The 23,099-nt window shown below is 44.1% G+C and overlaps 1 protein-coding gene across 5 annotated transcripts in view; it reads right to left on the reverse strand.

The window, feature by feature from the left end:
- Nucleotides 1-858: 858 nt before the first annotated feature.
- The window catches only part of LRRC4B (leucine rich repeat containing 4B), a 298,617-nt gene continuing 276,376 nt past the window's right edge, over nucleotides 859-23,099 (reverse strand). For 3 of the 5 annotated variants that reach the window (XM_083161750.1, XM_083161749.1, XM_083161748.1), the window contains 2 exons: nucleotides 4,378-4,441; nucleotides 859-2,980 (listed from right to left, as the gene is read on the reverse strand). In XM_083161750.1, the coding sequence (XP_083017876.1) occupies nucleotides 997-2,922 (1,926 nt within the window). In that variant the 5' untranslated portion in view covers nucleotides 2,923-2,980; nucleotides 4,378-4,441 and the 3' untranslated portion in view covers nucleotides 859-996. Of the gene's footprint in view, nucleotides 2,981-4,377; nucleotides 4,442-6,213; nucleotides 6,236-6,504; nucleotides 6,526-23,099 lie in introns of those variants that run through there. The other 2 variants (XM_083161752.1, XM_083161751.1) reach the window with 2 other exon arrangements.

The following is a 23,099-nucleotide window of genomic DNA, read 5'->3' on the forward strand; positions in this document are numbered from 1 at the left end:
AGATAAAATAACTGGCCCAAATATTCCTGTGGCAGAAGATTTAAAATTTGAAAGAACTCCGTGCTCCTTTCCCAAAAACTAAAATATTTTGTAAAAACCATTTTTTTAATACAGTTTGCCTTTTCTGTAAAGTTCTGGAGATAATTGGCACATTTTTGTAAAGGGATTTATGGCACAGTACCTTTGAAAATAAAGTTATCTTCTTCAAGGTTGTAAACACCTCTTGTGATATTTTGTTATTTTATTTCATTATTTAAAAAAAAATCATAGCGAAAAAGTCTCTGGAGAGGATGATGATGTGTGGTCAGTAATAAGTCTTGCCGTAGCTTATAAAGCATTGTCCAGGCTATCACACATAACCCATGTTACCGTCTGGGGCCTGTACCGCATTGCTTCTCTGTCATTGCAGGCACCCGTGGCAATGAATGAAATACAAAAAAAAAAAAAAAACATAAAAAACACCCAGATCTCTTTATATTGTTCTAAGTGGACAAAACAGATCAGAGTTTCTGTGTCACATTGCAGGATTATTCATCAGAAATTCCTTAGTGATGCTATTAAAAAACCAAAACCCTACATAGGTAATTCCTTGATTGAGTTTTTCCTGTTCCATAACACCTTTCTTTGATGAAAATAGATCTGAAATAGAATTTACACATAAGAGCTGTACCACAAAATAAGCATTTTCTTACATTTTTCTTTTCATAACTATTTCCTTTTGTAATTTTTTTTTATATATATAATTTTTTACTAATACATCAGGTAGTCGGAGAGTGAATTATCCCTTTGAAGTTATCAAAAGAGTCTTCAATTTATGTCAGTGCTTCAATTGGGATGGCTCTGTTACTTCACTGTATATTTGGAAACAGAAAGAGGAATACTGAGTTAAGACTAACCCAGTGAGTCTTCTAATGGACAATTTGTCTTGTTTCCTCAGGTATTTTTTTTTTTTTTTTTACTGATGGAATTTTCAAGAGAAAGTCTCAACTTATTGGGCTAAATTTGTGTTTCTTGCACATTTTCCTTTGAGCTGCTTTTGAACAGAAGGGGTTCATGGATAGAATTAAGCATTGGGTTTTTGGCACAGTTAAGAGTTCCTGTATTATTGTTATAATGAGCCTTGAATGCAGTGTAGTGGTTGAGATGGTCATGCTCAATAGCTGGAAGGGCCATGTGGTTGTCTCCTGGGGTTGTGGCTGGTATTTCATCTTCTACATTGATTATTTCAATAGTTCGTGTTGGTCCATGATGCTTATGTAACTGGTGCTGTTTACGCAGTTTGTAAAATGCAATTAACATAACTGCTGCCATAAAAGTTATAGCTACAAAACATCCTATAATGATCTTTGTCGTCTTCATGACATCATCTAGATCTTTCATGATGTTCCCCGTCACATCCGTAATTGGAATAGTAAATGTCTTCTCTGTAGACCGTGTGCTACGTGGAGTAAGTGAAGTGGTAGAGTACGTTATTCCCCATCGAACTGTTGGTGTTGGACCAGGCTCTTTCTCAGTAGGCTTTGTTTCCTCTGGAGATGAATCCATAGTTTCCACAGTTACAGTAGTAAAATATGTGTAATCAGTGGTTGAAGGATCAACAACAGCAGACACATTAAGTGTAGCAGAAGCTGTTGTATTCCCTGCTGAATTTGTAACCATACAAGTGTACTGACCTGTGTCCTGTACAGTCACATTTGTAAAATTCAGAGTCCCATCATGTAGAACGGAGATACGAACTCTGTAAGAGCCATGGGTCATTAATGTTCCATTGGGTGTTAACCAATTTACAGATGTCATTGAGGTGCCAGTCCTGCATTTTAGCTCAGCTGCCATTCCCTCAGTTACATTGAGGTCAGTTGGAGGCTCCACTATAACTGGGGCGTAGCATGTGAAATGGCTCTGATCTAGTTCTCCAATGTATCTTGTTTTTAGATTTGGTGGGGAATGACAACGAGCACAACAAGTTGTATTATTAGGTACTGTCTCTTTCAACCACCAGCTTAGCCACAAGACATCACAATTGCAATGCCAAGGGTTATGGTTAAGGTGCACTCGCTCCAGGCGATGAAGAGGTGTGAAAAGATCATGAGGAAGAGACATTAAATTATTGTGAGAAAGATTTAGTTCCTCCAAGGATTTCAAATCGTCAAAGGCATTGCGTTCTATGGTTGCTACATGAGCGTGCATCAACCAAAGCTTTCTTAAGCTTGTCAAACCTTGAAAGGAACCAGGGCGAATCATTTCTAATCGATTTCCAGATAACTCCAGTTCTTCCAGCCTGACCAATGCTGTTAGGTTGGGAATATCTTTTAAATTGCACATACCTAGGTTTAAGTATCTTAAATTTACAAGACCCTCAAAAGCAGCTTCAGAAATGTATTCCAATTTCTTTAGTTCGCCCAAATCAAGCCGTCGCAATGAAGGAACTCTGTTGAAAGCATAGGATGGAATACTTTCAATTGGGTTATTCCTTAACCACAGCTCCCTCAGCTTGGATAGATACTCAAAAGCTTGAGTAGGAACAGTGGTCAAGCGATTATCAAAAAGCTCCAATGTGCTCAGGTTTGGGAGTCCATTGAAAGCTCCAACCTCAATCTTACGAATTAGGTTTTTGCTAAGCTGTAGTATTTCCAAGTGACGAAGGTGCTTGAAAGTGTCTGTTTTGATAACCTGAATAATATTTTCCTGAAGGTTCAGGTATCGCGTATTCACAGAGATGCTCTCCGGTACTTCCACCAGTTCTTTACGTGTACATGCTACTCGACTTGCCTGATTACTACATGAACAGGCAGCAGGGCAGGAAGTTGGAGATGTGCCTCCCAGGGCCAGGGATGTGACCCATGAGATTAGTAGAACCTGCTTCAAAATCATTCTAAAAATCTTCAAACCAAGCATCCTTCGGGTGCAATGGTGGGTGACCATTTTCAATTTTCATACTTTCATTCTATTCTTTCAGGATTATCAACTCCTTCGCAAATGCCTAAAACAATAAAATATAAAAATTAAAATTAAAAACCATCAAAACTCAGCAGTTCTATGTAGAAAGCTGCTGCCCAGACAGAAAGTGAAAATGCTTGCTAAAATTGCCAGACAATTGTAAATTTATCACTAATCATCATCCACTCCCAATTCGCAATTCGTAAACCATCGAACATTTTTGCCATCTGTGCAATTGTGAGTAGGTGCAAGGCTGCCATTAAAATGTGGCTGAGATAGGGTGAAAGTAGTCAGTGCTGACATCACAGACTCTCCTCATAAACACCTGGGCACACCTGAGTTATTCATCCACACTTAGAAAACAGCCAGTTACCAACCCCCCCCCCCAGCTTCCTGTCAGTCAAATTGCACATTGCGTTTATGATCCATGTACATTTTCTGATGCTATCACCCTTGCGCATTCCCTGTTGTGAATACTCTGAAAAGGGATCTACTCTGAATCAGGCCAATATCAGGATAATAATAGAAAATATGGCCAGATTACACCGAACGCACACTCTGCATTTGCTGATTACACAAGTCTTTCATGTGTAATCTTTTATATCTAGTGAATGGTGAAATCAAACATATAATCCATTGCACTTAATCAGATCAGGATTGTTTTTTCTCTCTCAAGTGTAAAAAAAATAAGTTAATGTCTCAAAAACAGATTATATAATAGTTTGGAAATGCGAATGTTTATTGCTTCATCAAGTTCCTTAGTTTGAATTTCAACGACTCTCCTGAAAACTGCAGTGATCTTAGCAAGGAACAAGGAGAGGACTTTCAGGGCGTATGATAAAAAATAGGTACTGGGGCCAGGGCCTGGGTTCCTGAACATGTGCCATGTGCTTCATGTGCCATGTTCCTGAACATGGGCACATGAAGCTCCCGTACACATGGCAGGCACCACCGCTAGGCAGCTCTAGGCATCTTCCGCCACTGGAGAGTGGAAGAAAGGAGCAGGAGGTGTCCGTCCCCCCCCTAAGGAGGTGAGCGGCAACTGCCCCCCCCCCCTCACGCGACCAAATAATTATTTATTTTTAATGAAGAGCAGCCACACTAGGACCCACTGACTTGCTGGAGCCCCGGCATCATCATCCGCACATGAGTGGAACTACTTTCTTCAAACAGCAAGGGCACACTGTCACCCCCGCAAAATCTAGGAAAATCGCATCTACAGTGTTTCCATTATCAAGGGTTTTGCTAAACTCTTCATAGAATCCAAATAGATTAGTTTGGCATAAATGTTTTTTTTCACAAACCCATGCTGGTTATTACTGAGTAAACTATGAAGGTCTAAATATTCCTGGATACCATCTCTTACAAATCCTTCAAATAGTTCACCCACTATTGATGTTAAACTATTGTATTGTATAGTGGGTAACCACCTTTACTTACCCTGGGGTATTCAGTAGTGTGCCAATGGTCTTTCTCCATAGGGGTAATCAGACAGATATTTCCTCTGAAAAACAATAAGGAACTATGTGACAATCTCTTTCTGGAAACACAAGACAAAGGAAAGACACAACATTACAATCAAGATGGCAAAATTAGAAACTGAACATAAAATAGCTGCAGATAGAAAATCTAATCCCCAAAAATTCTACAGTTTATAAATGGGAAACTGTTAAGGAAGGAAAATATTGGCCCACTTAAAAATATGCAGGGTAACCTGGTAATAGAAGGAAAAGAGAAAGCAGAATTATTCAATGAATTTTTTGCTTTGGTATTTACAAGGGAAGAATCTTCAGAAGATCCCCCACAGATGAAATGCTCGGCTCTTGATTGCTCCCAAACTGTATGTTTGAGTGAGGAAATAGTCAAAAATAGATTACAGAACCTATATAGTAACAAATCTCCTGGCCGGGACGAATTACACCATAGGATACTAAAATAATTGAGTTCTGTTATCGCACTACCGTTATATCTGATATTCGAGGAACCAAAAAACTCGGTATTGGTACCAAGGAACTGGCGAATAGCTAACATCCATCTTACATCCATTGTGGGGAAAATATTAGAAGAAATAATAATAGATAGTATCCAAAATTTCTTAGAACAGGAGAAAGTGATAAGTAAGGCTAGGCATGGGTTCATCAAAAATAGATCATGTCAGACTAATTTAATTAGCTCCTATGAGGAAGTCAGTAGGAACTGGATTTAGGAAAATCTGTTGATGTAATACTGCTTGATTTCACTAAGGTCTTTGACACGGTGCCTCATAAAAGGTTATTAATGAAACTGAGTAATTTAGGGTTAGGAGATAAAATGTGTAATTGGATTTAAAACTAGTTGCACAATCGGGGACATAGGGCCTTATTCTGGTTAGGTCGGTGAAACGTACATACGGCCCGTCACACCGTACAAAACGTACGGCGTGATGGGCCGTATGTAAGTTTCACCGACCTAACCAGAATAAGGCCCTATGTCCCCTACGTACGCTCGTGGTGAGCGAAAGTCCGCCCACAGAAGAGCCGCACACGGATGGTCACAGACACCGACAATGGGGAGTGGCGTACACTTGAGCATACACCACTGTGTACGGACGGATCTCCCTCTTAGCCACTAGCCTCTTAGCCTGTTGTACATCCGAGTAGACGCCACAGTGCACGGACGGATCTCGTCCTTTTACCCACCGACACCTTCCGTATATCTGAGCGAAAGCCACATTGCAAGTAGAAATTGAGTCCAAAAACGTCATTGTTGCACTTAGATGTGGTTTATGTGTCTTTTTCATAATAAAAAACTGGTATGTGTGTGTGTTACAGTGAAAAAGTTGACACGTGTGAATTGAGTGTCCTGCTTTTTAAAGTATACAAAAACACTTTCTCAATGGGTGGAGATGGGTAGAAAATAACTAATTTGACATATATAAGCAGGTCTTAGAATGAATATTACCTTAAATTAAACCACATATTGAGAAGTGTAGAAAGATAAGGTTCCAATGTGTTTGAGGGCTGTGTGTGGCTTGAAGGTAGTGAAATAATGGGAAAAGAAATGGGATATCGACACAATGGCGCAAAATCGATACTTGAAGTCGTTCTTTTTAACTTCTATTTTCATATGGTTGGCTTGGTCTCAAATGAAGGTGGTCAAGCAGTATAAATTCGTGAAAAGCAAAAGAAATAAACAGATAATTAAAAATCTGTGTGTGTGTCTTATTATAAGTTCTCTAGTGAGTGATATCGTAAATATTGAGACAAGTTGAGTTTCACAAGGCGTACCAAGACTCACGTTGGTTCAAGATGTTATCCCTCTTATAAAGGTTTCTTTGGTCGTAGTCTCGGGAAACTCAGCCTCTCAGCAAAAATGGATATATTCTCATATGTGGTGATTCTCACCAGTGCTCAACAAAAAAAAAGGAGAAATGGTGTCTCAGAAGCAAAATAACCTAATTTTTAGGTAAGTGGGAGCTGTACAAAAATAATTGTCTTGCCAGCGTACCTCACTTACGTTTCAGTGAAATATTATACACACATAAAGGTTTCTTTATATTGAATGACGTGAAGGCGTACCCCTACTCACAGTGTATTTGGTGGTTTTCAAACCTATAAAGGTTTCTTTGTGTTGATAAGTGAAGTGATAATGAAGCCGTATAGGTATCTGTGAGCTCAGTAGCTCCAATATATCGAGGTTTCCACCAGTGTTTGAAAGAAGAAAAAAATGATGTGAAATAATGGTTTTCACTTAATAGCCTGCAGCATTGCTTAATACATTCAGGTGTATGTGTTTGAGTAGTAATCAGCGTTAATTTGCAGGCGTCCGTTCTCATGTGGTATCTGTAGGGGTGGTCTGGAGCTATCTTTGGCATCCACCTGTTTTTGGTCCAAAATGCACGGTGCGTTCGCAGATCGAGGCGGTTGTGGCACTGTGTGCACACACCCGTGTACGCCCCTGTTTACGCCCAGTTTTCTTCATTATTCCGGCCGCTCCCATAAAAACGCCCACATGCCGCCCACAATGATCGTGCTCTTGCAGACAGTTTTTTTCGCACGGAGAGACCCGTCCGTGAGTGGTGTGAGGTTGCCGCACATGCGCATTGCGAAAGCTACGCATGCGCAGATGAAAAAAAAAAAACCTGATCTGTCCGTATATGGTCCCACCGTACCAAACAGAATAAGGCCCATAGAGTGGTGTTAAATGGCATACATTCCAGCTGGGGTAAGATCCAAAGTGGAGTCCCAGGTTCAATATTGGGACCCACCTTGTTCATTAATGATATTGGAAGTGACATAGTGAGTAAAATTGCAATATTTGCAGACGACACAAAGTTGAGTAAGGAAGTTAACTCAGGAGAAGATGTGGAAACACTACAAAGTCACTTAAATAAACTGGAAAGGTGGCCGGAATGGTGGAAAATGCAGTTTAACGCTGAATGTAAATTAATTCATTATGGGAACAAAAATAAACAAGCTACTTATAGGCTAAATGGAGTTATTATAGGGAATTCTGCTGTTGAGAAGGACTTGGGGGTCAAGTGCAGCAGCAAAAGCAAACTGGACACTGGCATGCATTAAAAGGGGAATGGATTCGAGGGATGCCAATGTGATAGCTCTTTACAAGGCATTGGTGCGACCACAGTTGGAATAGTGTGTTCAGTTCTGGGCACCGCACCTTAAAAAGGACATAAATGACTTGGAACAGGTACAGAGAAGGGTGACTAAGCTAGTAACAGGTCTCAAATCACTAGAATACAAAGATAGGTTATACTAGGCTGAATATGTTTTCACTGAAGAAACAGAGGTTGAGAGGTGATATGATTAGTATGTTCAAATACAGGATTGGGAATCATATGGAACTGGGAGATGATTGGTCAGTAACAGGCCTATACTTAGGACACGTGGGCATGTACTGAGGCTCGAGGAAAAGAGATTCCGTACTGAATTAAGAAGAGGATTCATCACCATTAGAGCAGTAGCATTCTGGAACTCATTGCCGGTGGTTACAGCAACTACTGTTAATGACTTCACATCAAAACTGGAGGAATTTCTGGCCACTAAGGGAATCCTATAGATATGACTTACTCACGTCAGTAGTTACAACTCAGATAGGTTGAACCCGATGGACTAACGTCTTTTTTCAGCCTAAAATTACTGTTACTATGTTACTGTGTTACTATGTAAGACAAATATGTTATCAGACAGGTATTCAAGTAGTATATTCCGAATTCTAATATCACACTTATTTTAAGAGACAAGTACAAATAATAAGTACACCCATACATAAAATACATACAGTAGATGGTGATTCTAATTAATTTGGTTCTGATGTATGGGAGACCGCATGCATAAGCGCATATTAACGCATGTGCAGACCCAGCAATGAATGGCCTCTGACAGTTACACACTCGACAGGCTGTTAGTTGCTGGGAGAGGTGGGGATTGCCCATGGGTGCTGTGCATTACCATGGGTACGCGAGTGAGCCGAAGCCTACCCGCCCTGTCGTTGGCCAGCCGCTTGAAAATATAAGTAGTTTCCCACTGACTTTTATTTGCAGCTGAGACATGTGAGGGGTTGTGTCTTCATTACACATCCCCTCACGTGTTAATGACTGGATTGGGGGGGGGGGTTATTTGGTGGGCCGGTGTGATTTTTTGCAGCTTACCGAGCAAACCAGATGGGAGGAAACGGAGAAAATATATCTTTAAGTGTATGAAATTGCAATTAACCTTGTAATTAAGGTACGCCCAATTTCTATACTCGCACGTGTGAAGGGTGTGCTGGCATGTTGTGGTGAAAGGTAGCTGTTTGACGTTATTGGTCTAGCACCCAAAGATACCTGTATGAGCATAGAACACATTTTTTCTGGTGTGAGTATGGTACGAGGACCATGTGTTTGGATGTATATACCATGAAGACTATATAAACCATCTACACTATATATCTCATTTGTTTATTTCACATATATCAATTTGATAAAAATACCTGAACTGTTGAAAGAACCAATCTGTCTATTTGGATACAGAAGGCTCCCTTCTTATAGAATTTTGTGAGCGCTTTTTCACGTTGTATATTTATTTGTTGTATTCATTGTATATTCAGCATGTTATGTGACAAGCATCACTCAGTGGGAAGTGTAGCTCCTAGTGTGCATCTATTGCACCTTTCTTTTTATATTTCCAAAATGTTAAGTCTGTTTTATAAAACATAAAGTTGGCTCCACCTCACTCACACCTCCAAGCCTAGTAACAATAACATGGTGTCACACTCAGACACGTCCCGTCCCTCCCCCCCCCCCCCCCCCCCCGCCGCACTGGCACATTGTGATCTCCACCTCACACCCCCAGACACGTCCTTCCCCCAACGCACTGTTATAACATGATTTCCACCTCACTCACAGCTCCAGTTCTGGTAACAGTAATATGTTCACAGTCAGACACGTCCTCCCCTGCAGCACTGGCACATTGTGATCTCCACATCACTCACACCTTCAGGCCTGGTAACAATAACATGATCTCACAGTCAGACACATCCTCCCCTGCAGCACTGGCACATTGTGATCTCCACATCACTCACACCTTCAGGCCTGGTAACAATAACATGATCTCACAGTCAGACACGTCCTCCCCTGCAGCACTGGCACATTGTGATCTCCACATCACTCACACCTTCAGGCCTGGTAACAATAACATGATCTCACAGTCAGACACATCCTCCCCTGCAGCACTGGCACATTGTGATCTCCACATCACTCACACCTTCAGGCCTGGTAACAATAACATGATCTCACAGTCAGACACGTCCTCCCCTGCAGCACTGGCACATTGTGATCTCCACATCACTCACACCTTCAGGCCTGGTAACAATAACATGATCTCACAGTCAGACACGTCCTCCCCTGCAGCACTGGCACATTGGGGTCTTCATCTCACACACATCCAGGCCTGGTAACAATAACATGATCTCACAGTCAGACACGTCCTCCCCTGCAGCACTGGCACATTGTGATCTCCACATCACTCACACCTTCAGGCCTGGTAACAATAACATGATCTCACAGTCAGACACGTCCTCCCCTGCAGCACTGGCACATTGTGATCTCCACATCACTCACACCTTCAGGCCTGGTAACAATAACATGATCTCACAGTGTGACACCCCAGACTTTGGGGGTGCCCCTTTCCTGGAGATACCCTGTTTTCCCCCAGGACTTTGACTACACAGTGCCCCACAGCAGGGTTGCTAGGCAACCAAACCCAGTGCAGCTGCACGGAGGCCAGACCCTGAAGGGTTAACACTGGACTTAGTGAAGGGCGCGAAAGGAGAGGCCGGGGATTGGAGGGCTGGGGCAGCGCGAAGAAAAGGAGGAGGGGTAGGTGCTGCGGCGCGAAAAGAGACACTCCCCCGGCGGGAACGGAAGAGACGGAGAGAGGTGTCCGGTGCCTACCTTGGACAACGTGGAGAGGTGAAGACCCGGCGCGAGCAAGGGGAGAGACACAGAGACCGGCAGTCACGTCTAGCAGCGTCACCTCAGCAGCGCCTCCGACCTCCAGAGGGGAAGAGCCCGCGCAGACTGCAGCACCCGACCCGGCTACAGTGAAGTCAGCCGCTTGACCAGGGAGACGGGAGAAGTGTACCGCGCGTCATTTGGCGGCGCCCACCGGAGCACAGTGAGGAGGCTGTGGGACTCAGCGACACCTAGCCTGGACGGCAGCCCGCATCCCAGCTCCAGGGGAAGAAGAGAGAGAGACGCCCAGCTGCCACCGATACCGCAGCAGCACCGCAGCGCACCCGCCAGCCAACTGAGAGGGAGACCCAGCACAGACCGCCAGAGCCACCGGAGTGAGAGACGCGGCCCCCGCAGCGCCGCAGTCCCCCCGGCAGGCCGAGAAGCCAGCCATCCAGGAGAGCCCAGCAGTGTGTCACCGACGGCAGGAGCCGCAGCAAAGTGTAAGTGCTGCCCAGCAGCTCCATCCCTCCTGCCCAGAGACCCCGGGACCCCCAGCTAGAAACCCCGGTCACAGAGCCCCAAAGTGCCTACCTCCTCTAAGTGGCCGCCCCCCTGCAGGGACCCCCAATTGTACCAGAGGCAGGCCAGGAAAGGATAGGGAGCGGATATTCCACGCCTTGGCTGGGACCCCTGATAGTGTCCTTCCATCACCGCTTGACCCTCTAAGTGTAGTACCCTTCTACCCGTAGGCTCTGCAGAGCCCAGCTGACACACAGTGACCCTGGGCTGCATGGAACTCTGCCCCAAGGGAAACACAGCCTAGACCAACTCAGAGTGGTCCCACAGCGCCATCTTGTGGCCAAAACCGAGAGTGACAGCGTCAGTTTTTTTTTTTGACAAAGGAGATTCCCATAGTTCCTTTATTCGGGACATTGTTCAATTCATTGTTATCTTCACTCAGCTAAGGAAGACTGTTCTTTCATGTTATAAAAACACTGCGCAATAGGACTACCTGAGGCCTCCAACGGACCTTAAATTCTTATGCATAGGTCTGTCGCAAAGACAGTTTAGTATAGATACCTGGGTACCCAGTCACGTGACCGTGTTTACCGTATAATATTAACGTATGATCCTAATTGATACTGTGATTGGTGTGGTACAGTAATTTGTTATGACTTATTGTTGCCATATTTTGCTGTTACAGTGAATGTAATGATTTAATGTTGTCCGCCTTAGACGGGTTAATTGACGTCAAGGGAATTTACTAGAGAGAGTTGTTAGTGCCCTCCTTGGCGACCCAGCTGATTCGCACCAGTATTGCAATCTTTGTTTAGCGTTACCTTATCCATACCTCAGTCCCTGCGTTATTGGGTCTACTGTGCCAGTGTTGGTCAGCTGCGCCAAAGGGAGTGACTACCAAAGTTCGATGGTATATCAACGTATAGTAATTACATATAGAGTGCCCCATAGGAATTACTTGTGAAGTCATTCGTGCCTTATTCTGTAATAGTGTATTTGATAAAGTTGCACTGCGTCCTCCTGATTGATATCGCTGGTGAGCCGGCTGGTTACCTAGCTCAGATATTCTTTTTGTTGTTAATAAACCAAACCCTTGAACCGTTACCCCAGCCTCATTCCTGTCTCAGCCGAGCCTCAAACCAGAAGGACACCTCGCGGTCAAGTCTCCAGAGCGAAGAGCAAGGTAAAGGGTTACTGGCCGTCTTTTCCGGGGTACCACAACAGTCAGACACGTCCTCCCCTGCAGCACTGGCACATTGTGATCTCCACATCACTCACACCTTCAGGCCTGGTAACAATAACATGATCTCACAGTCAGACATGTCCTCCCCTGCAGCACTGGCACATTGTGATCTCCACATCACTCACACCTTCAGGCCTGGTAACAATAACAATGATCTCACAGTCAGACACGTCCTCCCCTGCAGCACTGGCACATTGTGATCTCCACATCACTCACACCTTCAGGCCTGGTAACAATAACATGATCTCACAGTCAGACACGTCCTCCCCTGCAGCACTGGCACATTGTGATCTCCACATCACTCACACCTTCAGGCCTGGTAACAATAACATGATCTCTCAGTCAGACACGTCCTCCCCTGCAGCACTGGCACATTGTGATCTCCACATCACTCACACCTTCAGGCCTGGTAACAATAACATGATCTCACAGTCAGACACGTCCTCCCCTGCAGCACTGGCACATTGTGATCTCCACATCACTCACACCTTCAGGCCTGGTAACAATAACATGATCTCACAGTCAGACACGTCCTCCCCTGCAGCACTGGCACATTGTGATCTCCACATCACTCACACCTTCAGGCCTGGTAACAATAACATGATCTCACAGTCAGACACGTCCTCCCCTGCAGCACTGGCACATTGTGATCTCCACATCACTCACACCTTCAGGCCTGGTAACAATAACATGATCTCACAGTCAGACACGTCCTCCCCTGCAGCACTGGCACATTGGGGTCTTCATCTCACACACATCCAGGCCTGGTAACAATAACATGATCTCACAGTCAGACACGTCCTCCCCTGCAGCACTGGCACATTGTGATCTCCACATCACTCACACCTTCAGGCCTGGTAACAATAACATGATCTCACAGTCAGACACGTCCTCCCCTGCAGCACTGGCACATTGGGGTCTTCATCTCACACACATCCAGGCCTGGTATCATACCTCCCAACTTCTGGCCGGAGGAAATAGGGACACTCATTTTCATACGAGAATAGACGCTGTGCGCATGCGCACAGCGTCTATTCTACTAGATTGGGGGGTCTCCCAACTGCCACCCTCCGCAGCGGGACAATGCCTGCCGCGGGTGGGACGTCGGGACAGGACCCGAAAATCGGGACTGTCCCGACGGAATCGTGACAGTTGGGAGGTATGTGGTATGCATGCTAGGGAGGGGGGCCCACTCAGTAGGTGGGGAGGCAGGTTACACTGACCGGTTCACTAGGCTTCTGGTATACCTAACCTAGCAAACAAGTCAGGAGAGGAGATCCATCCAATACAGGATGAGGTCCTAGTTTGCAAATCTAAAATAGTACAGTATGCGCCTGGTGGAAACAGTTATATACATACTTCCAACTTTTCATCCAGCCCCTAATGACAAGAAATATCCCCTCCAGGATCTATTGCATGTCCCCTAAAGGAACATTGGAACAGAGGAAAGATTACAAAGTTGGCAAGTATGTGTAGTACCCCTGGACTGCTGTGGAGCTACAAGTGCCAGCCTGTCTCTGCATTGCCAGTTGCTGAGGCATGCAGCCCACAGCCTGATGCCCCTCTCTTGTTTGACACCCAAAAAGTATAGTAAATCTTCCCAAGAGACTGCAGGGGTTAACTCCATTTTACTGTACTGTGAATAGCAGGAGTCTGCAATGAGCTGTGAAATGAGGAGGACTTTAGGACCCAGAGATGACTGCAGGGGAAGAACACATGTGAGCAAGCTGCTGGGACAGGAAGTGGAAGTAAAAAGGAGACTGCACTTGAAGTATGCTGTGAGAGCTAGGAGCTGGGGGAGCTCTAAAGGGAGAATCAGCAGTGTGCTGAGAAAGTGAGAGAACATGTTACAGCCATGAGCAGCAGTGTGCTGAGATACAGAGCAGGTGTGTTACACATGGTTGCCGACTCTCCCGGAATGTCCGTGAGACTCCCGGAATCCTGGGACGTCTCACGGACTCCCGGAAGAGGGTCCCTTTCCCCCGCAGCTGCCCCCTCGCTTGCGCTGTATTAACTGCGCATGCGCTATATGCCGCCGGCGCCGACGCGATAACGCTGCATCGGCAATTGAAGAGAGAGAGGAAGAAGTTAAACAGCGCAGTGTGTACGCCGGATCGGCGGGGTAAGTGTATTCACTGTCCCCGCGACTACTGCCTTCCTTGCTCGGCCTCTGTCCCCGCGACTACTGCCTTCCTTGCTCGGCCTCTCTCCCCTGACTACTGAACTCTCCTTACAGGCAGAGGCGGCTGGGCAGGGGGGCAGTGTACCGCATGTCACTGTCCTGGGGCTGGCTTATCTTATTGTGCATATTGCGCCCAGGAGACAGAGGATTGCTGTGATTGCTGCGCTTTTTGGACCCCCGCAGCTATAACAGGGTACAAGGGGAGAGCCAGAGGGCGGTGCAAGGAAAAGGGGTGAACAGCCTTGCTTTTACAAGTGAACGACATTGCTTTTACAAGTAACTTAGAATAGATATAGATAGCTCTTTTTTAAATCCTGGCTGCACTGGGGGGTGTGTGTGGGGGGTTCTTCTTTGTGCTCCCACCTGCGCTGAAATTTGCTAGCCAGCCCATGCCTCTGCCTGATCTCCTAGCACTAGACTGTCCCCACTACTCATTCCTTACCCTCCCCCTGACTCCCCTCTGACTGGTCTCCCAGCACTGTCCCCACTACACTATTCATTCCTTGCCCTCTGCCTGTTCTCCCAGCACTGCCCCCACTACCAATTTGATGCATGCTTATCAAAATACTGTAGGGACCCCAGGCGATGCAAGGCCCGCCCCCTAGCGATGCAAGGCCCACCCCCTAGTGATGCAAGGACCGCCCCTTGGATTTTCTATTTCTCCCTGAAATGATTTTTAAAAAGTAGGCAACCCTGGTGTTACAGCTGGGAGCAGCAGTGTGCACAGTGATGCAGCACAGACCATGCGAAGCAGTGTGCACAGTGATGCAGGACAGACCATGAGGAGCAGTGTTAGGCATCATACCAGCACAGATTGTGTGAAGTACAGAGAAGAGTGGGAGCAGCAGCTGCAGTGGAATCCCTGCTGTACAGATATCAGAAAGGGTTCAGCATTCGGGTGCCTTTTGACCCAGGACATTGTGAGTATGTGTTGCCCTGTACACTCACATTGAACACTACTCCAGACTTTCTATTATACATGGAACATTTGGCCTAAGGGTAACACTCCAAACAAGAAGAGAGGAGAAAGGAGCCTTATATTAATAGGTATCCTAGGGATGTGCGGATCCCTGTGACTCAGTGACATTTCAGCTACACCAAGTTAATGTAATAGGCCATGTAGGGAAAGAGAGTAACTGGTCCCCATCCCACATGTTAACAGGGCCTATGCAAAGGAGGACTCTAATTATAGTAGGCCGTCTGGCTGCAGTACAAGACCCAGGTAGCCCCGTCTACAGGACAGTGTCTGTATTACAGTGCCTGGGAATAGCACCATCTAGTGCACGGACTTGGATATACAGTTCTCATTGCTTTTAGTCCTGTAAACCATTGGAGTACAGTTTTTGTTGAGCTACAAGGACAGTTTATTTGCCTTCCACAGTATTACACGACAAGGATTATTTCACCATTACCTAGGCCAGAGTTCAAGAGTGACCTTCTGGCTACTTATCCGTAGGAAGGCCAGAGTTCAAGAGTCACCCTTCGGCTACTTATCCGGAGGAAGGCCAGGTTGCCCCATAGGGACACCTCCCCCGGGAACTGTACATTGGTTCCTGTACACAGGCCGAATCCTAAACTCGGATCTTGGATAAAAATGGGGTACCGGTACCAGTTAGACTCAAGTTAACGTAGGCCAAAGTACTGTTAGTATATTATGTATGGTATGTTGAGAATTTATTGTTTTTACTGTTTATTCCAGTATCTTATACCATTGACCTGGTGGGTACAGAGATTGATTCACCAGAGGTCGTAATATTTCTTATTGTTATAAGGTGAAGAATAAAATCACTCCTGTTCAATTGCATCTGCGCTCTCAAGCCTGCTTTCGTTTATTGTCTACCAACCCCCTGGACGAATGAGCCCCTAAGTGTGGGTGTCACATATGGTGAATCCTAAAAGACAAACCTAGAACCTCACCAACCTAAACTTCTTTCATTTTAAACCTGTCTCCAAAAATGATGATCAGTTTATCTTAAATAGCCGCTGCCCCTGTCCATGCAGGGTGGAAGTTCGGGACATTGCTTGGCAATGCCCAACGCTTTCGCCCTGGCTGCCCGGCTGAAGACAGAAGAAGATGGCCGCCGCCCGCCTAACTCTGATCACAATGTCCAGGCCCATGGGACACACACACAGCCCTGTGATTACAGCTGAAGCTGTTGTTATTATCACAGGGCTCTGTTGTGTGTTTTTTTAAGTCAATTTGTGCAGATTGCATTTCCCATAATAAGTGTGAATTAAAGGGTTTGAAAACTGCCCCAAAAGCCCTTCAATTCATTCAGGCAGGGGCACAACTAGAACTTAGTGGGCCCCATAGCAAAATTTTGAACCCCCCCCTTACCACACACAAACACTGGGCTTATATTATAAAATTTATACCATAAATTTATACATGTATCAGAATATATGTTTTAGAAGAAAGTTTTTTATTTTCTATAAAAATCTGCACATATTAAATAGAAACTTTTGAATAACAACAGATATACATACAATGATTATAGATAAGGGGGGAAGAAGGGGTGGGTACGGGGAACAGAGTGCAGTTTGGGTAAATATGAAAAAATAATGATGATGGTAACAATAAAGATAAAAAAAAAACAATAAGTTAATGCGCTAATAGGCTTTGTATAAAAACTGCAATGAGTACTTAGCTCAGTAAAAGAAAGATAGTTTTTTAGAAGTCCTTTTTTTTCAGTTAGGAACTTGGAGGCAGAGCACTAGTTCTGAGGCTGAGTAGCATCAAGGATTGGTAGGATGGTCCCAAAGCGATTCGTAACCCACACCTTGACAAAGGCGCAATTCAGGACCCGAAACGTTGGAATTGGTTTCTGTTAAATACACGCTGAACAATTCCCTGCTAGTGCCGCTGTTTGTTTTGTTCAACGCTACATTCTGTTTCCAGAAGGCACCGGGGTATCTGCATCCTGACAGGAGAGTGCCCGGCCGCTTCCGAAGTATGTATATATATATATATATATATATATATATATATATATATATATACATACATATATAATATCAGATACAGAATACACCGACCGCGCTTCAATAGACTTATGGCAGCAACTCTGAAAGATCCCCTGTTAGACGGGACCAAGGTTTGTAGAGATGAGGAAAGGAAAAAGATCAGAGTGTGCCTATATTTCCATGGTACAAAGAAGTATATTCTTTCAATGAATACAAAGTAAAATTCAATATATGATAAAATATAAAACAATTTTTATTGATTGTGTCTTCCAAAAGATGTTGATGGCCCAACGCGTTTAGTCAATAGCTTGACTTCATCAGGGCAATTGAAAGCAGATTGGTACAGAATAAGGTCACACTGTGAATCAAGAATTCAGTGTGATTTTACAAATAAATATAAAATTTGTACAAAAATGTTCACATTAATTAGGTAAAACAAGAAGAATATGATGGAGATGAGGAGAAGTATATGAAGACGAGGAAGATGGTGAAGAGGCAATTAATCATAATGATTTGTTTAAAAGGAGGATCTTATCGGACCGACAACCATTAATATAAATGGAAGCTGGTATATAATGGAAGAAAGGAACCCAGTGATGGATATATACAGAAAGTCATATTGGTGCAACAGCCATTGGTTTAACCCCTTCACGACATTTGACGTACATGTACGTCATGGTCGGGAAGTACTTCCCGACATTTGACGTACATGTACGTCATGGATTCTAACTGTCACTGCGTCTATAGACGCGGTGACAGTTAGGAGATGTCTGCTGTCCCTGACAGCAGACATCCCCCCTCGTCGCCCAGGGGGGGCAGGGGTGCCCCCCCCGGTCGGCGATCGCTGTGATTGGCTGTTCAAATCTGAACAGTCAATCACAGCGTTTCCTGTGTTACCGGCGGCTAAGCCGCTCGGTAACACAGAAAACGGTGGTGATCGGTGCAGCACCGATCACCACCGAGCGGCAGCACCCCCCTCCCACCCGCCGGGCACTCACCCGGCAGCAGCAGCAGCTCCAGCGGCTCCACCGCTACGTCCGGAGCGCACGCTGCGCTCCCCTCCTCCCCCCTCCCCCCCGCAGCAGCAGCAGCAGCAGCATCATGCTGCTGCTGGAAAAGTGAAAAATAAAATAAAATAAAAAATAATGTGCAAATGTGTGTATATATATATATATATACACACACATATATATATATATATATATATATATATATATGTGTGTGTATATATATGTATATATATATATATATATATATATATATATATACACACATATATATATATATATATATATATATATATATATGTGTGTGTGTGTGTGTGTGTGTGTGTGTGTGTGTGCGTATACCGCACCGATCACCAACGATCGCCAGCCCCCCCCCCTCCCACCCGGCAGCCCCCCTCCCTCCCACCCACCCGGCTGCCGCAGCGCCAGCACCCCTCCCACCCCCCCGCCAGCCGCAGCGCCAGCCCCCCTCCCAAAGCTGGTGACCAAAATGGGGTCACTTGTGGGGGGGTTCCACTGTATTGGTGCTTCGGGGGTCTTGCTAATGCGACATAGCACCCGCCATTCATTCCACCACCAAAAATCACTCCTTCCCTTCTGAGTCCTGCCATGCACCCAACTGGTATTTTTTGGTCACATGTGAGGCATTGCCGTACCCGGGAGAAATTGGGGCACAGATTTTGGGGTGCTTTGTCTCCTTCATTCCTTGTGAAAATTAAAAATTTTGAGCCAGAACTGCATTTTTGTGTAAAAAATTAAATTTTTTTACACAAAAATGCAGATCTGGCTCAAAATTTTTCATTTTCACAAGGAATGAAGGAGACAAAGCACCCCAAAATCTGTGCCCCAATTTCTCCCGGGTACGGCAATGCCTCACATGTGACCAAAAAATACCAGTTGGGTGCATGGCAGGACTCAGAAGGGAAGGAGTGATTTTTGGATTTTGCAGCACAGATTCTGGTTGAATGACCCCCGAAACACCCATACAGTGGAACCCCCCACAAGTGACCCCATTTTGCAAACTACACCCCTCAGGGAATTCATCTAGGGGTATAGAGTACATTTCAAACCCCCCGGGGTTTCACCAATTTTGATACAACTGAGCTGTGAAAATGAAAAATTATTTTTTTTCATTTTCACTGCCCAGTTGTACCACAATTGGTGAAACCCCTGGGGGTTTGAAATGTACACTATACCCCTAGATGAATTCCCTGAGGGGTGTAGTTTGCAAAATGGGGTCACTTGTGGGGGGGTTCCTAACTTTTAGCATCTTATGGTGCCTAGAAACCTAACTGGTGCCTAAAAAATAATCTCATAAAAAGGAGTCTCCAAAATCAAGTAGGTGCTCCTTCTATTATGAAGCCTGTGGTTTGGTCACCGTGCACACTAGGGCCACATATAGGATATTTATGAAAACCAAAGAATTGGGGGAATCAATTTTTAGTCACATTTCTCTAGTAAAATGTACTGTGTTCCTTAGAAAAATGTATTAAAATTGAAAATCCGAAAAAAAAATGAAATTTTGAAATTTCACCTACACTTTGTTTTAATTCCTGTGAAACACCTAAAGGGTTAACAAACTTCCAAAATGCTGTTTTGAATACTGTGAGGGGTGCAGTTTTTGAAATGGCATCATTTATGGGGGTGTCTCACATACAAGTCCCTCAAAGTCACATCAGAACTGAACTGGTCCCTAAAAAAATCAGTGTTTGAAATTTTCTTGAAAATTTGAGAATTTGCTAGTCATATTTGAAGCCTCCTAGTGTCCAAAAAAATTAAAAGGAAGTTGAAATAATGATTGCAACATAAAGTAGACATATGGTCTTTGTTAGTTATTAACTATTTTGAGTGGTATGATTATTTGTCTCACAAGCAGAAAATGTGACATTTTGCATATTGCTAAATTTTCCATTTTTTCACGATATTTTGGTATTTTTCACAAAAAAACACAGACTGTATCGACCCAAATTTACCACTAACTTGAAGTACAATGTGTCACGAGAAAACAATCTCAAAATCACTGGGATAAGTAAAAGCAAAAAAAAGTTATCCCCACTTAAGTGAGACATGTCAGATTTGAAAAAAAGGGCTCTGTCATGAAGGCACAAACTGGCTCTGTCATGAAGGGATTAAATAGAAATTTGCGTATAGAAAAAAGGAGAAGGAACCCGGTGGAGAAGACAAACAGGACACATTTTCGATATATAATTTTTTAGATAGATATCATACCAAGGAAACCGTCTTGGATGGGATGTCTGCAATTTTTTTACTAGAACTCCCTTATGTAGGACAGATCAAATCTAAAACGGATAATAACCATATTGTGTACTTATGTATTATCTGGGCTCCCATGTTAAATGCACCACATTTTTTCATACCCCTACTATCCAACTACGCATGGAGTTGATTTTATATAGTGTGGCGAGCGCAGCGAGCCACCGTGCCCGAAGCGTGGCGAGCGGACATGGTCTCATAAGAAAAACGGGAGCCCAGATATTACATAAGTACCCCATATTGTAAAGAATCACCATTGACTAGAAAAAGGAATATTAATATTGATAGTGTATTACATACCACTGACAGTGGTTATTTTCCAATTTAGATTTGATCTGTCCTACATAATGGAGTTCTAGTCAAAAAATTGACATCCCATCCAAGACGGTTTCCTTGGTATGATATCTATCTAAATAATTATGTATTGAAAATGTGTCCTGTTTGTCTTCTCCTCCGGGTTCCTTCTCCTTTTTCTATACGTAAATTTCTATTTAAACCAATGGCTGTTGGAACAATATGACTTTCTGTATATATCCGTCACTGGGTTCCTTTCTTCCTTTATATACCAGCTTCCATTTATATTAATGATTGTCGGACCAATAAGAAACCAAATGGCAGCCTTCACCTCATCATCAGAGTTGAAGTGTTTTTAAATAATTTCTTGGTGATTTGTTTTTCTTTTAGTGGCTATGTGTTCCTCAATTTTCATTTTGGCTATTTGTATTACCCTTTTACAAACCTTATTTAACTTCTTGTGTCATGGCTGGGATTAGTTGGGGGTTCTAAAACAGAATGCCACATTGGCAACAGCTGAACACCAGAAGAGATAGCAGATGACAGACAGCACTTAGTATAGATCTACAGGTATGTGCGTTTGGGGAGCACTGTTAACCTACATTTTGTGACAGTACCCCTTCCTTTAGGAGCAGCCAATATATGCTTTTTTTTTTTTTTTTTTTAGGAAACTGGCATGGGGAATGAACATCCACCATGAAGATCCAAGATCTTTCTTCAGGGCCATATACTCTCCAGTAGATGAGATATTGAAGACATCCACAGCGGATTTGTGAGTACAACTTTTTTTAAATTTCAAATTCTACTCCACTTTGAATGTGCACTTTAGGACCAGAGGGGAGTTGTGACTAAAATCGGTTCAAAACTAGAGGTTTGAGTAAGGACACATGAAAAGAGTTTGTAAGGTGGAGGTATGGAGGTTCAAGCTGAAAAGCCACAGGACTGATTACCTTCTGAATGATGAATGGCCCAGGGGTGCAAATTTCATGGATGTCACTCTTAGCCAAATATTCCATGTGGAAAGCCATACTCTGTCACCTACTTGAAGATGAGGAACAGCTTTACTTTTCTGATCTGCAAAAAATTTGTATCGCTTGGAGGAATTTTTAAAGAGGAGGAATTGAAGAAAAGTGTCTAAGTGTAGCTTGAACTGTGGGAACCTCGCAGGCGGAATGAACTGGAAATCTGGAATCCGGAATCCATGGATATTGTCGAAAAAACAGTGAAAAAGGGGGTATCATCCGAAGAGTAATGATAAGCATTATTGTGAGAGAATTCTATCCCATGGAAGTTAGTGGATCCAGTTATTCTGAGAGGAGAAAAGAAACATACAAAGAAATGTTTCTAAATCTTGGTTGACTCGCTCAGTCTACCCATTACTCTGAGGATGGTATGCTGTGGAGAATTTTAATTTGATTTGAACAGATGCACACAGGGACTTCCAAAACTTTGCAATGTATTGTGCTACTCGATCCAACACTATTTCTTTAGGTAATCCGTGGAGACAAAAGATTTCAGAAATGAACAGTTTGGAGAGTTGAGGAGCAGAAAGCAGACCAGAGAATGGAACAAAATGCACCATTTTTGAGAAGTGGTCCAAGATAACCCAGATGTTGTTTGTATTTTTGCCTGCCTGGCTGTTGCGGAGACCATTGGTGTCGCTGATGGCTGCCTCGGCATTGTGCAGCTCGCCAAGTATATGTTCCCTGTGTGATAACTGTACTGTATTGTTGCCTGCCTGGCTGTTGCAATGACCAGTGGCACTGCTGATGGCTGCCTAGGCACTTTGCCATGATACTTGTTCAGTTGTCCTTGCAAGAACCAGTCAGGAGACAGTTCCCTGTCAGATAATCACTCCAACCAATCACTCCAATCTACACTGCCGGCATCCATAGCTTCCAGCTATCCAGCTAACCTGCACTGCAAACTTCAGTGGCATGCCTGGACGGTCTGGAAACAATGCAGCGACAGACAGTTAAGGGCTTGCAAAACTTCTTTGCACGGAAAGACAGATTTCAAGCATTTATAACTACACCTTGTTAGGTGCAGACACCCAGAACTGTCGGGGACGTTGCTAAGCAACGTCCCAAGCCCCCTTTCTGGTTTCCCCGAAGGCAGCTGACGTCACACACCACAGGGCGGCGTTTTTGAATATAAGGCCTATGAATATAATATGTTCCCTGTGTCTACACAGTCTTGCTTTATCACGGCGGCTGGGCAGCGTCTCCCTGCCCGTCTCCGCTTCAG

Source organism: Crinia signifera, chromosome 19 (genome assembly GCF_055691185.1).
Source record: "Crinia signifera chromosome 19, ASM5569118v1, whole genome shotgun sequence".
Taxonomy (NCBI): Eukaryota; Metazoa; Chordata; class Amphibia; order Anura; family Myobatrachidae; genus Crinia; species Crinia signifera.